General features: G+C 46.0%; 2 protein-coding genes and 1 pseudogene across 2 annotated transcripts; 2 read left to right on the forward strand and 1 right to left on the reverse strand.

The window, feature by feature from the left end:
* Positions 1-770: 770 nt before the first annotated feature.
* On the forward strand, positions 771-2398 carry LOC136498390 (protein STAY-GREEN LIKE, chloroplastic-like; annotated as a pseudogene).
* A 1121-nt stretch (positions 2399-3519) lies between these two features.
* On the forward strand, positions 3520-4667 carry LOC136495221 (uncharacterized). The gene is made up of 2 exons (XM_066491209.1): positions 3520-3707; positions 3790-4667. Exon 2 carries the CDS (start codon positions 4055-4057, stop codon positions 4520-4522), a length of 468 nt encoding a protein of 155 aa, XP_066347306.1. The 5' UTR covers positions 3520-3707; positions 3790-4054; the 3' UTR covers positions 4523-4667.
* A 469-nt stretch (positions 4668-5136) lies between these two features.
* Positions 5137-13413, reverse strand: LOC136498144 (SNF2 domain-containing protein ENL1-like). The gene is made up of 20 exons (XM_066494096.1): positions 12765-13413; positions 11787-12697; positions 11191-11321; positions 11047-11101; positions 10639-10875; positions 10493-10548; positions 10305-10395; positions 9609-9746; positions 9439-9522; positions 8491-8700; positions 8335-8406; positions 7655-7735; positions 7451-7569; positions 7227-7338; positions 6796-6864; positions 6619-6713; positions 6137-6265; positions 5891-5962; positions 5673-5805; positions 5137-5568 (listed from the first exon to the last, which is right to left on the reverse strand). Exons 1-20 carry the CDS (start codon positions 12988-12990, stop codon positions 5401-5403), a joined length of 3189 nt encoding a protein of 1062 aa, XP_066350193.1. The 5' UTR covers positions 12991-13413; the 3' UTR covers positions 5137-5400.
* Between the last annotated feature and the right edge of the window lie 546 nt (positions 13414-13959).

Genomic DNA, 13959 nt, shown 5'->3' on the forward strand with positions numbered 1-13959 from the left:
ATGAGCCTAGCTTTTGATTAAGAACTAGATTTTCTCTCTTTGCTATTAAAATATATAAAAAAAATACTTAGAGCTACCTCATGAATAAGAACCCCACATTACTAAGGCAAAAGTCCCACATAGGAAATTGAAATTGCTGAATTGAACGTTCATTCTACTGGGTAGTAAGGAAATATTTCCCCTTTTTTATTGGTCGGAAGATGTCTCTGTTAAATCCATCCTCCGTCTCTTTTGGCCCCTAAGTGTCCGCTCTTGAACTTGAAGTTCGTCCTCCTGTTATTTGATGGCCGCCTCACGTGGCACTAATTGTTGGTACCTCACGTACCTGTTATCAAAGTTCACATTACATCACAACACCGTGTTAATGAGCTAGATTCAATCACACACAGTTTCATCATCGAGAAAGTGATTGATGGAAAGAGTTAAAAAGAAACTCGGCTTAGGATAAATCCAAGGTGAAATAGTTGTACACTTTTTTTTTAATGAAACAGGAGGGGATCCCCTACTGAAATTATATTAAAATATAAGGATAAATAAGTTGTACACTTTTGTTAGATATAGAAGATGGGAAAACAAAAGGACACCCCCTTAATCAGCCTTAATAATTTACATGGATGATAAAGGTGCCGGATTGCTGTCCGCCTGTTCGTTTGAGCTTATTTAAAATTATTTTTCAGCAACATTTCAACATAAACGTAAGTATAAATCAAATTTCAGCAGCCACCTGTCGGCGTTGCTCCCGTGGCTGGAGAGGCCTCCCTCCCTCTCCCTGCAGCGGTCGTCAACCTTCCACAGCCACAAACCGGTGCCAGCGGCCACGTCCCTCCCCAGCTCTCCTCCTCCTGTCCTCCGCACCGCACCCCCTGCCTCCTGGACGTTGCTGCAGCAACACCACCAGCACCAGCAGACAGACCTTGCTTTGCTAGTTTGCTTGGAACAGAACAGAGGAGAGGAAGAGGGGAGACACCGCAACCGCATTGCCCTGAGAGGGAAGGGGGCCTTGCTGCTCCTGCGTCGCCTGATCGAATTAGCTCGCTCACGGCCGGCCCCCGGCCCCAGGTATGCATGCCAGATTCCGGCCATCATCTGAATTGAAGATGGCGGCAGCAGCATCCATGGCGGCGCATGTCGTTGCGAGCAGCAGGCCGGGCAGGAGGATGGGTGCCTGCACCTGCAGGTCGGAACCGCCACGTTTCTTGGTCGTCAGTTGCGACGCCAGGCCAGCGGACGTCTACTCCTCCCTGGTATGGTTTTTCTATTAATAGGAAAAATAGATTAGATTTATTTAAAAATGAAGGGAAATCACGTGTCATGCAATAATCTGATTGATTAAAATGGAGTAACTACCATGTCGATTCAATATCTGCAGGCCGCAAAGATTTTGGGACCTCCCACGACCTTCAATGCGGCCAAGCTCAAGGTGGAGTTCGCCGGTGTGGAGCTGCGGAGCAACAAGCAGCCTCCTCCTTTCCCCGGAGCCTACACTCTGACCCACTGCGACTTCACGGCGAACCTGACGCTGGCGGTGAGCGGGCCCATGACCAGCGAGCAGCTGGCAGTCGACGCTGCATAGGGACGACGTGGTGGCAGAGTGGAAGGAGGTGACCACCGCCAGCAGCAGCAGCGCCGGGGAGAGGGAGATGACGCTGCAGGTGCATTGCTTCGTCAGCGGCGCCAACCTCCTGCAGGAGCTGGCCGCAGGTTTCAGATACTACGTCTTCTCCAAAGAGCTGCCGCTGGTACGTAGTACGACGTTGCTTGCATTCCAATTCCAATTACAACCAACCGGAATAATAACCTTATCTGCTGCTGATGGATGGATCTGAAGGTCCTCAAGGCGGTGGTTCACGGCGACGCGGCTCTGTTCGCGGAGCGGCCGGAGCTGATGGAGGCCAAGGTGTGGGTGCATTTCCACTCCAGCTCTCGCAAGTACAACCGGATAGAGTGCTGGGGCCGACTCCGACTCAGGGAGGCCACCACCAGGAGGAACCACCTGCTGGATCTGGATGGCCGCCGGCTGGACCAAATGCAGAGCGCCATCATCACCAAGCCGAAGGAAGTGGGCGACACCGGAGACAATCTTCAACGCCCTGCTCGCCCTTCTCCTCTGATTTTGATTCTGCTGCCTGCCTATACACGGACTATTATAGAGCGATCAAGCGAAGCATTCGTGATCTGAATCTGATTGATATATACTCCTACAGACAACCAAACCATTGTCAGAGAATTTGGAAAGATTGTTCATTCTTTGCTCTGCTGATGTGCACTCACTGTACTATATTATATGTAAATTCATCAGCATCAGCGGAGAGATTAACCGGCATGCATTCTTCCTGGCTACTCCTACGATGTATGTACCATATCAAAGTGAATACATGAATTAGCATTTGCTACTTGCTAGCAGTTTCACTCCTGCTTCACCTCTGCGAAGTGAAGATTTTACTTGCCTGTGTCATCTTCTGGTTTTTCGTGTTTTTTTTTTTTGGAAAATGTATCATCATCTGTTGCTTGCAGAAAATGTTTAGGTTGCCGATTTCTGATGCTAGCGTTACTTTGTAGTTCTGGTGAACAGCACCGCGGCATCTTTGTGCAATACAATACAATTGCTACTTGTTTTGAAAGACGGGGGAACACAATCCAGCTGCAATGTGGGGGTTTCAGACATTCAGATTCAGAAACAGGCGACCTAGCTGGTTTCAGAAGTTCCACTAGGAGAAACACACAGCGATTTCCCCTTTTTAGGACTGCACTGCACAGGAATGGTCACTTGTCCAGTGACAGTGAGTGTAACCATCAAGTTTGACAAGTGGCTCAGACTTGTATGCATGACCTATAGCTGTGAATCTGTGATGATGATGATTATCGGAATCAAAGCAAAGATGCATTTTTAGTTTAGGGCTGATTGCAGCTTGAAGGTGCTACAAAGTTTGTGGCTTGTGTTCGCTGTACTGCTGCAAAAATTCATGCACGACAAGAGGCATTGTTACTACACTAGACTGCAATACTGCCTGCATGCTCAACTCAACTCTGTAAAAACAGCACTTGTGAAAAAGTACTCTGTATACAACACTTGCTGGCATTGCTCATGTATTACTGCAAGAGCTGGCGTTGCTGTTGCCCCGAGAAAGCGAGCGATTGAGGATTGATGGGCATTGCATTGCGGACGATTCAGTTGATAGCACTATAGAACATTCAGTCAGAAGATGGATGGGCAGGGCAGCTCAGCGCAGGGCCATCCATACGCCACGACTGCCGTTGCGATTTCAAACCTTGTGCGCTCCAATTTTAGAGTAGGTAGCAGTTGCAGGTAGGCCATGCCCATCGACACTTTTTACCTACACTACATCATCGCTAACTGCACTGAAACAAAATTTGCTGAATGACTTTTTGTACGACAGCCTGCAGAGATTGACAACGGGTAGTGTAAGCTAAGCACGATTGCTTGCTCCCTGTACCTATCTATCTATCTGTAATAATATCTATATATCTACATATTCTCATACAATAACGCCTTCTCTCTCTCTCTCTCCCTCTCTCTCTCAAACTCAACTCTCTCTCCACAACAAGAAAAGAAAGCAGAGCAAGGAAAGGAGGAAAGAAGAGAAGGCCTGCTCCGCTCGTTCTTGCATTGCATCTCATCAGTTGCTGCCCTGCCGACTGCCCAGTGCCCACTGCCCACTGCCGACTGCCGTGCCACCACTAGTGAGGTCAGTCCAGCAGCATGGGCACCTGCGTGAGCAAATGCTACCCCTGTTTCCCTTGTCATCCTATTCCTTGCAACACTTCCAGTTCCACCGCCGGGATCTCGCAGGCTTCTCCTGCCGTGCACCCGCACCCGCACCCATTTCCAGGGGAAGCAGGAGCGGCTTCCGCTTCTCCCACCACCACCTCCTCCTCGCTGTCGCTGTCGCTGTCACTGGTGGCGTCCACTTCCTTGTGCGCCTCCTCCTCCGGCTCCTCGTCGTCATCGTCTGCGGCTTCATCCTCCTCCTACTTGTGGCGGCGGAGGCCGCGTGAGCTGGTCCTCCTCCCCAACGCCAGCACCAGCAACAGCATGTCGTCTCGGGAGTGGGACGTTGTGGTGCTGGACCCCAAGTCCAAGTCGTCCGACTCCGGCCGTTGCAAGCCCATCAGTGGCTGTGGCAGTGACAGGCACAGGCTTGCAGCGCCCACGCCCAAGCGCGCGCGGTCGGTGTCCCCCTTGTCCGCCCGCCCGGCACCGCCACCGCCACCGGGCTCCTACGAGCGGCAGCAGCAGCACAAGAAGAGGAGGCAGAACACCGGCTGGCGGAGCACGACGGCAACACAGCGGGAGGTCGTCGCGCTCGCGCAGGCCAGGAACAAGGACAAGAAGAAGAAGACAGAGGTGAGCCAGAGCCAGAGCCTGAGGAGGAGATTGGAGGCCAAGATCTCATCCTCAGCTCATGCAGATTCCACTACTGCTGCTGCGCTTGCGCAGGTGACGCCGGACGACGACCTCACCAATCCCATCATCTCCATGGATTGCTTCATCTTCCTCTGATCTGATGACTGCTCCTCATATCCATCCATCCATGGTCCATGTGTTTTTCTTTGCTTTTCTTCTACTCCTATCTAGTACTCCCTCTTTCATTGAATTGTTGTGATCAGAGTCTGCCTGTAATCGATGATGGTTGCCTTGTTTGGAGATTGATTATATATAATGATCAGAAAAGGCATCGTGTGCTATTGCCTCTAACCGACGATGCTCAGAAAGACAAGAGATACACACCACCCCACCCATATATTTGACCGGAGAGAGAGATGCCAATGGCGTACACATGGCCCTGTTCGGCTTACCCTCGGCTTCTTTTTTTAGCCGGAACAGTATTTTTCTCTCACAATAATTTAGCTGAAATAGTGTTTTTCAGCCAAGTTCCAGACCAGCGAACGGGGCCAATAGGAGAGAGTTGGTTGCCGTGTTACATCAACGTGCAAGCAACTAACCCATACAACACATGTACAGCTAGCTAGAAGGCTAAGATTCTACTGAGTTTCTTTATGCTTGTATGCATATATATACAGACTAGGAATGCACTACTGATTAAAGGTTCAGCAGTGCATTCCGATTAGAAACATAATCCTGCATTTGCATAAATGATAAACCCCACCCAGAGATGCAGCAAAGAGCAGACTTGATTGGTGCCATTTCTTCCTGGTTTGGTTTATGTTCAATTGCTACAACAGACAGCATTTTGAGTCATACCAAAATAACACAATAGTCTGTCTAGCAACGTGATGCAGACATGGTGGCCTTGCTAGTCACAACCCAGTGACTAAAGCTATTACTAGTGTCTACCAACAACTTCAAAACACTTTTGCACCACCTAGCCACAGCCAGCACGCCTAAATGGACACTTACAACATCAGACTCCCGACAGCCTAAATGGGCACTGTTATGTTCTTCATATCTGTAATCAGATCATCCAAGGAAATCACTTCAGTGGCCTCCTCCTTCTGCCCCTTCTCAGCAGAAGCCAGCTTCTCATCCAGCTCGCTTATCTGCCTCCTTATCTTCTCACCACCATCTGGTAGCTTCGACACCAGCACCTAGATTCAATTCAACAATTGATTTACACTCATCTATTGATATATATATATATATATACATGGCTGTTCAAGCTGAATAAAAGACATGTGAGAGGATGAGTTACAGCGTTGGAGAGGGTCAGTGAAAGCCGGTTGATTCTCGCCTGTAACTCTTCAAGACTCTCTGCGCTTCTGTTGCTTGGAGAGTACTTTCGAACAGTGAAACTTTCATCTTTTGGCTTCAACGCAAAAGCTGCCCTGCACAAAATAGAAACACAAAGTTTAAATAGACCTACCTATGCAGCACAGTACAATCATGGAGGGAGAACATGGCCATCCTTACCCGCTGGCGACATAGTCAGATGAGGATCCCTTGTAATAGTGCTGGGGCATCATGGGCATGCCACGAGGTTTGCTGCATGTAAAAGCAGTGTAATTGAGGCATTCAAGTTTGTATACAATCATAAATATGGCAGTATGACAAACATCAATGCAAGGTAAGGAAATTGGAGACAAGCTCAAAACTGTGGTATACTTCAGTAACAATAAATCTATGAATAGCTATAGTATTAAAAGCAGTAACACTAACCTGTCCAGTGCATCATTCTCACTCAACGTGGGCAGGGTTGCAGTTTTAGAGAATAGGAGGCTGTGATGGCTCACACCGGCTATTCCTTGTTGCTCCAGAAACTGTATATGCTTCCTCAAGGACTCATCCCTGTAAGATGTGTAACAAACCCAGCAGGTTTCAGTGAAATAGTGCACAGTGATCAAGCAGGAAATTCATCTGGAAACAAGAGCTGCATGTTTCTAGGGTACTCTATTGTCTTCTGCAAATAAAGAATGTAAAAAAAAAAAACCCTACAAAATTCCCAGAGTATCAACAGTTGTGGTGTGCCAGTTCTGCCTATTTGTCACTGCAGTAACATTACAAATTTAAGTAATAATGTAAATAAAATTATTATTATTGTAACCACCAATTATCTACAACATGACACATAATACTGTACCATCAAGATCAAGTTAATTGTGCTGCAACTAAAAGAAGTTTAATGAAAACAGATCTCTTACATAACAACTTGTTGACCATGCTCTTCTTGCAACTGCTTCTGCGTGAGGGAAACATCAAATCCTTGTTGTGGCAAACTAAATAGATCTTGAATATCCTGAGGGCACAAACAGGATACCAATAAGTATCTAATAGGAAATTAAGCAAACAATGACAGGAAATGGAATCAGAAAAAGTACACTCTTGCTGAAGTAACGTGTTTGCTCTTTTTGTTCCGTAGCTGTCCTGAACAGAGCCCCCTTCAAAACCTGAGAAAAAAGATAATATCTCACTATTCAGTCTAGCTTTCTTTTCACACATTTATTTAAAAAAAATAGTGATTTGCTAAGATGGAAGCACAAACCACAAGGCTAGAGAAATCCATGAAAGAAATAGAGTTGTGTGCATAGCATGGTAAGAAGGATATCCAAGTAACACATTACATTCCCATTTACATAAACAAAAAATATTAGCAGATTTTACACCTAGAAATCAAATTTTAGTAGTATGGTCTATGCTGTTAGAGAGAAACAGAAGGATGTAACTAAAATTTCACCATATAAAACCATGTATAGAAAGGTCATACTGCTAGTAATTGCATCAACCAGAAGGTAAGAAGTGATATTTGAACCTGTAATTTGTATATCTTTTCTTCAATGGTCGCAGATGTCATCAAGCGGTATACAATCACATTTTTGGTCTGTCCAATTCGGTAAGCACGATCAACACTTTGATTGTCTGTACTGTAAATAGAAAAAAACAAGTGTGTAAGATAGAAAACTTGTAGTGTTAAACACTCATTCAAGAAAACTTCAATTGATACAGACATACAGTTAGGTATCATTGTTCAGATACCTAGGGTTCCATGCAGGATCAACTACTATGACGCGAGCTGCCTTGGTGAGTGTAAGTCCAAGTCCACCAACTTGTGTTGTTAGCAGAAAAATTGGAGCTCCACGACCCTCTTGGAAGTCCTGAAGGATGCAAGTTTGTGTAAGCAACAAAAAAGATATGGACAGTTCTATGACGTAGGTTGGAAAAAGGGAAGGCGAAAAGAACCTTCACAATCCTTTCCCGCTCAGAAACCTTGGTGGTGCCATCAATGCGCAAAAACTCATAGCCCTCTAATATTATGGCTTCCTGTTACAATAAGCCAATGACTGAAATTGTTGAGCTAATAGGCCAAAGAAATTGTCAATGTTCTGGTACCAAGAAGCCAAAACGCATCACTGACGCTTTATCCAGCAGTAGATTGCAGGTCAAAAAGGCTACTGGCAAACTAATGCTCACATGAAAGATTGATGTGCAATGAAATCTAGAGTCTAGATTGATGTGGTAGTGTAACATCACTGGCTAGGGAAATGAACTCTAGATTGATGTGGTAGTGATTACCAATGACACTATGAAAGATTAAAAGGCAACCAAACTTTTACTAAAAGAACAGGATGTGATGTTACACTTCAGCTTGCAATCTTGCATAAATGTGACAGTAATGAGTCCATGTATTTTAGTTTTCACCAAAATTTTACTAAAGATGACTGCCCATAAATGTTCTCTAGTTATGGAGCTTACCCATGCACATTGAGATTCAAGAGTAACAAATGGCCCAAATAAATTAATGGATCTAAACTGTATTGTATCAATATATCAAATTAGAAGAATTGAGTCTAAAAGTCACAAGGTGCAGGATGTGCTAAGGTAGTACGAAGCAGAAAAGAATTAAAGTAGCAACAATATACCTGAACAAGGTTTAGCATTTTACGAGTCTGTGAAAATATTAAAACATGATGCCCCTCTCCAACAAGGTTCCGCTGCAACATCAGGTGTTAATTATTTTGAGCAAGTACAAATGCATAGGTAACAACCAAAATGGGCATGCATCTAATAATACTTACCAACAAGGACATGATGAATGATAGCTTGCATGAGACATCCTGACCAACTTGCAGTGCATCATCATCATGAGCCATATCTGCAAGGTTCATGGCCATTTTTTCTACCATTCCAATGTCTTGATCATTCAACATTTCATCCATTCCTTCCAAGACACCCTCAGCACCTTTCTTAGTCAATAGCAGTGGATGATCACAGATTTTCTTCAATATCTGTTGGAGAGAATAAAGTAAAGCAGTGTAGCGAACATACAACAACAACAACAAAGCCTTTAAGTCCCAAACAAGTTGGGGTAGGCTAGAGTTGAAACCCAGCAGAAGCAATCAAGGTTCAGGCACGTGAATAGCTATCTTCCAAGTACTCCTATCTAAGGCTAAGTCTTTGGGTATATTCCATCCTTTCAAGTCTCATTTTATTGCCTCTACCCAAGTCAACTTCGGTCTTCCTCTGCCTCTCTTCACGTTACTATCCTGGCTTAGGATTCCACTACGCACCGGTGCCTCTGGAGGTCTCCGTTGGACATGTCCAAACCATCTCAACCGGTGTTGGACAAGCTTTTCTTCAATTGGTGCTACCCCTAATCTATCACGTATATCATCATTCCGAACTCGATCCCTTCTTGTATGACCGCAAATCCAACGCAACATACGCATTTCCATGACACTTATTTGTTGAACATGTCGTCTTTTCGTAGGCCAACATTCTGCACCATACAACATAGCAAGTCTAATCGCCGTCCTATAAAACTTGCCTTTTAGCTTCTGTGGTACCCTTTTGTCACATAGGACACCAGATGCTTGCCGCCACTTCATCCACCCTCCTTAGTGTAGCGAACATAATCTCATCAATAAACATGCAACAGCAAGCTTTTCTACAAGGCTACAAAAAACACCCCAGCCCCAAAGGCAAAGGGTCAATAGCATCATTATGAAGAAAAGGCTTATTCTTACTGTGATTGCAGCCAACGGTGACGCCTTTGGCTGCAACGCTAAATGAACCAACTCACTGTTCAGAAAAGCTTTATATAGTTTCCTCTGCATCCAAAGAAAGGTCACCGGAAAATATAATCATTAATCAATAGCTCAAGCAACTTCTCATAACAATGACACCAAATTCAAACCTGGCATGGTGTTAACTTCAGCCAGACAATTAGCTCATTCTTCTTGGCTAATGTTTTTTCTTCTGATGCACCAGTATCAAAGACAACTTCACTTTTCATGCGTCGCAAAAAGTATGGTTTGATTCGCTCTCTTAGTTCCTATGAAATATAGTTAAAAACCAACAAAATAAAACAATCTCATATTATATCAAGTAAAGAGCGACATATTTAGGAGTTGGTAATGTGGACTGGTGAGCACACAAAAAGGCAGCAAACTAAATAGGCTTAATTATCACATGTTCACCCTCTTAGTGTTTCAACTGAAAGTAGATATGAGTAATCTTAAGTCTGGATGCAGCACATAAGCATTGCTTTCAAGTGTCAATCAAAGATGAATGTGCTACCAAGTTGGTATATGAATGAGTCACTCAAATTACAATTTGTTGATGTATAACTGTGTTACTTTATAAAAGACTAATAATGAAGTTGTGTTCAAGCCTTCACATATTTGTGCAGTACTGGAATATACCAAACCCAAGCTTTTACAGTACAAAACACCAACATAGATGAACATCTTGTTGTCCAAATCCATAAAATCCAAAACAATGAGCAAACAAGTTCATTTGTCCAACCATACTATCAGGGAAGGCAGAGTCATACCCCGTCCATATATTGGTACATTAGAAATAAAAAGAAGTTCAGGAAATAAGTTATTACCTTTGCCACATTTGAGCCTACATGCTTCTCTCGAGCTGTAGCATTTTTGTCATTTCCTCGAAGGATAGGCGTTTCAAACCTTATTTTGAACCTGTAACAATACAGAGAAATAGATGGCATTAGATAGGGCAATCAAGCAATTTTGGGAGTACAGGAAAAATAGAGAGTAATGGACTGTATGGTATTACTGTTGTTTATCACCCAAGACATCTGGGCAACAAAAATTGAACAGAGTCCACATTTCCTGCAATGATAATAAGGCTTACTTGCAAAACATGTACTATAGCACATAAAATACAAAGTTGCAGGAATCGAGGAATGGGATGATGGATACCTTCAAGTTATTTTGAATAGGTGTCCCACTGATCACAATGCGATGGGCACAAGGTATTTCATACAAGCTTTGGGCCCTTTGTGTCTTATTGTTTTTTATTAGATGCCCCTCATCAAGAATTATGTAATTCCACAATGTTCCTTCCTCATCATCATCAACATTGTTGTAGGAGTTGCCTCTTATTAGCTTGTAGTTGTTCCGGACAATGTCATAGGTGGTTAGGAGGATACCACCCTCCTGTAAAAAGATGAGTTAAACATTTGCCAGGACAAATTGCAACATTTTGGGAGGGGTTCATGAATTTAGTTTAAACTGTTCAAACTTTTAAGTGCTACACAATGCCAGGTTACAATAAGCTAGATCAAGAATAATCCTTACGGAAGATACCTTTGTGGTACAAGAATTTACCTTGAAGGCATATTGGAGTTCATAACTGCGAATATTTGTGCTAGGGCCAGAGTAGCTGTCAAAAATGGAAAGGAAAAGATGATTAGCACCAACTTACAGGACTGGATCCTATGGAATTGACAAAAGATATATAGTGTGCTATACTCTCTGATCTTCTCTTTAAGGCCAACAGTTGAAAGCTCCTTGGTCCAATGAGCCAGAAGTGTCTTTGGAGCAACAATGAGCACCCTCTTGACTAGACGAGAATGAAACAATCCAGCCAGAAATGCAGCAACCTGCAGCAGAAATAAGGTTGCACGATTCCATTAGTGGATTTCTTAGCTAAATGAACTGCCGGCAAAGGAGGTGAAATTGTGAACAGATGCATAATATGAAGCCAACTGGGAAATAACTAGCTTATAGGACAACAAGCCAACAAAAGAGGTCTATGCTTCTGTCTGAAAGAAACTGATTTCAGCTTCATAAATAAATACAGAAAAAAAACAGAACAGAACAATGTGGGTGTGCATGTTCACATTTCTGTAAATTATTACAAGGACAGGAAGTTATGCATCGGAAAGTAAACAAAAGCCTATCCTGCCCCTACAACTAATTGAGAAAACAAGCCCAATAAACAGTTACAGCCCTGAGCTAAAAGAAGGGCAGATAGCAAAGTGGCGTCAGCAGTAACAGTAAAACCTCTCTAAGCCTTAATGTAATCTGGAAAAGCTCAAGAAAAGGGGGAGCTGAGCATGGCAAACCTGCATTGTCTTGCCAAGGCCCATGTCATCCCCTAGGATTCCTCCGGTTCCCCTGCAGTGCAGAACCCAGAGCCAACGGAGGCCCTCACGCTGGTGGGCAAAAAGCATCTTGAATATCTTTCCTGGGAGCTTGTATGGCTTGGATGTTGCAGCAGTTCCAGTTGGATCCATCTTGAAGTCCTCCGTCTTCTCCCATCCAACATCCTCAGCATTGTTCTCTGCAGCTCCAAGATTCTCCTTCTCCTGACCCAGCTCATCATCACTGACGGCATTGTTCCTGAATGTTGAGATCTTGGGTGGTCTCCTTGTGAGTGCCTTGTTTCTTACCTGCTTAACAGCATAAGCTGTTCCTGTTCCTTGGTCCTCCCCACAGTTGTCATAATCAGAGTCGGAATAAGAATCAACAAAGGATGAGGTCTTTGATACCCTGTTTAGCCTCCCAACATCCTTGGCGGTCCCTTTGTTCTTCCCCTTGCCACGGACGTCATCACTGGCATAATGGGTACAGGCTGACGAGACTGAAGTAGTTTCAATCTTGACCTGAGGGCGTCTGGTGGTGACCGTAGCTTCATCAGAACTAGAAATTTGAACGGGCGAGGAGGCGCCGGGATGGGCATCCCCATCATCTGCGCTCTGGTCATCTAGGTCGTCCACGGTGATGGCGCAGGGCAGAGAGGCGAGCTGCTGTGTCCTGGGCCTCTCGGTGGGGCCGGGTTTCTGGACGGATAGAGAGTTGAATCGGGTGGTGAGGTCATATAGGGTGTCCAATCTGCTTTCGCCGTCGTCCTGGTTGTCGCCATCCACCTCCTCCTCATCCACTTGCTGAGTGGCGGTGGCGGTGGTGGCGAGCTTGCATAGGCGGCGGCGGCCGGCGAGCTTGACCTTCCCGACTTGTTCTTCGGCGGCCGCTTCTGCGAAGAGAGAATAGATTGAAGGGGGAGGAAAAACAATGGAGCGAGAAGAGTGACCGTACAGTACCTGGAGGCGGAGGCGGAGGCGGAGGCGGTTGCGGATTGGGGCTAGGGTTAGGGTTTTGGGTGGGGCGCTGGAAGCTGCGGGTGAAGCGGAGGAGGTGGTCGTTGAGGCCGTTGGGCGTGGGGGCGGCGGCAGGGAGATGGCGATCCTTGGGGACGGCGGTGACGGGTTCGTCGATGTCGTCGTCGTCGAGGTCGCTGCAGAGGTCGAAGGGCGGGGGAGACGCCATCCAGCCGCGGAGACGCCCAAGGGGCGAGGGGACGGAACCGAATCGAGGGCGCGGTGGGGGCGAGGGGAGTGGGTGCTCTTCCTTCTCAGTTTCTCACCTTGTGGAGGAGGGACAGGAAGGAGAAGCGACCGTGTTGTGTGCGTGTGTGTTTTATGATAAGGAAGGAAGGGGCGAAGGGGAATGGATGGGATTGAGGCGGCGAGCGGCCGCGGCCGTTTCAAATTTCGAATTCCAACGGGACGGAAAGGATTCGCATTCGCAACCGAAACGGAACCAGCCACAAATCTCGAGGGATTGGGAACTGCGGCAACTGGCGGCGAAGAGGGAGACCGACACCTGAGCTCTGCCCTGGACCGACGCGAGGAGCCGGCGGCGCGGATAGGGACGGAAGGGAGAAGGGCAACAGACGGGGAAGAAGGAGCGTGCCGTGCCGCGTGCCACGGTGAGGGGAGCAGGATTTTGCGGCACTGGGAAAAGGAGATCGACGGAAAGCCAAAGGACAACCGCGGGCGGGTATGCCGTGCGTGGGTGGGAAAAAAAACCACGGCGAGGACTGTTTTTTTACTATATTAAAGATACGAAGGCATGCCGAATCGACGGCCGTCTAGATGTTCACGTCAGTTCTTTTAATTTAGTGTGTTAGATCGAAATTCCATGGTTCAGATGAAGCGCGTCACAACCGGTCTTCCTCCGTGCACTCGACAGTAGATAGGTGAAGCAAATGCACGCATTAAATGAAGTGCGGCTTTCTGCTCATTGTACGCCGCACGTAAATGGACAGTGGCGCGTAGCAGGGGACGGTGGATTCTCGACATGCATGGTCGGTGCCTAACTAGGGCGCATCCGAATATGCGTGCATGCCTGCTGCCGGGCCTGGCTTGCTTTGCAGACCTGGGCTCCATGGTCCTGTCATGGTCCTATCACGTAGAATGGTGTTTCTTTCTCCTTCTCTCGTGTAAATGGACAACA

Source organism: Miscanthus floridulus, chromosome 12 (assembly GCF_019320115.1).
Source record: "Miscanthus floridulus cultivar M001 chromosome 12, ASM1932011v1, whole genome shotgun sequence".
In the NCBI taxonomy this organism is placed as follows: domain Eukaryota; kingdom Viridiplantae; phylum Streptophyta; class Magnoliopsida; order Poales; family Poaceae; genus Miscanthus; species Miscanthus floridulus.

Coding starts and splice junctions, on each gene's coding strand:
- LOC136495221 (XM_066491209.1), top strand. CDS start 4,055: ATGTCGTCTCGGGAGTGGGACGTTGTGGTGCTGGACCCCAAGTCCAAG.
- LOC136498144 (XM_066494096.1), bottom strand. CDS start 12,990: ATGGCGTCTCCCCCGCCCTTCGACCTCTGCAGCGACCTCGACGACGAC. Junction 10,549..10,638: donor CTATTCAAAATAACTTGAAG/GTATCCATCATC, acceptor TTATCATTGCAG/GAAATGTGGACTCTGTTCAA. Junction 7,339..7,450: donor GATCCTGCATGGAACCCTAG/GTATCTGAACAA, acceptor TTCTATTTACAG/TACAGACAATCAAAGTGTTG.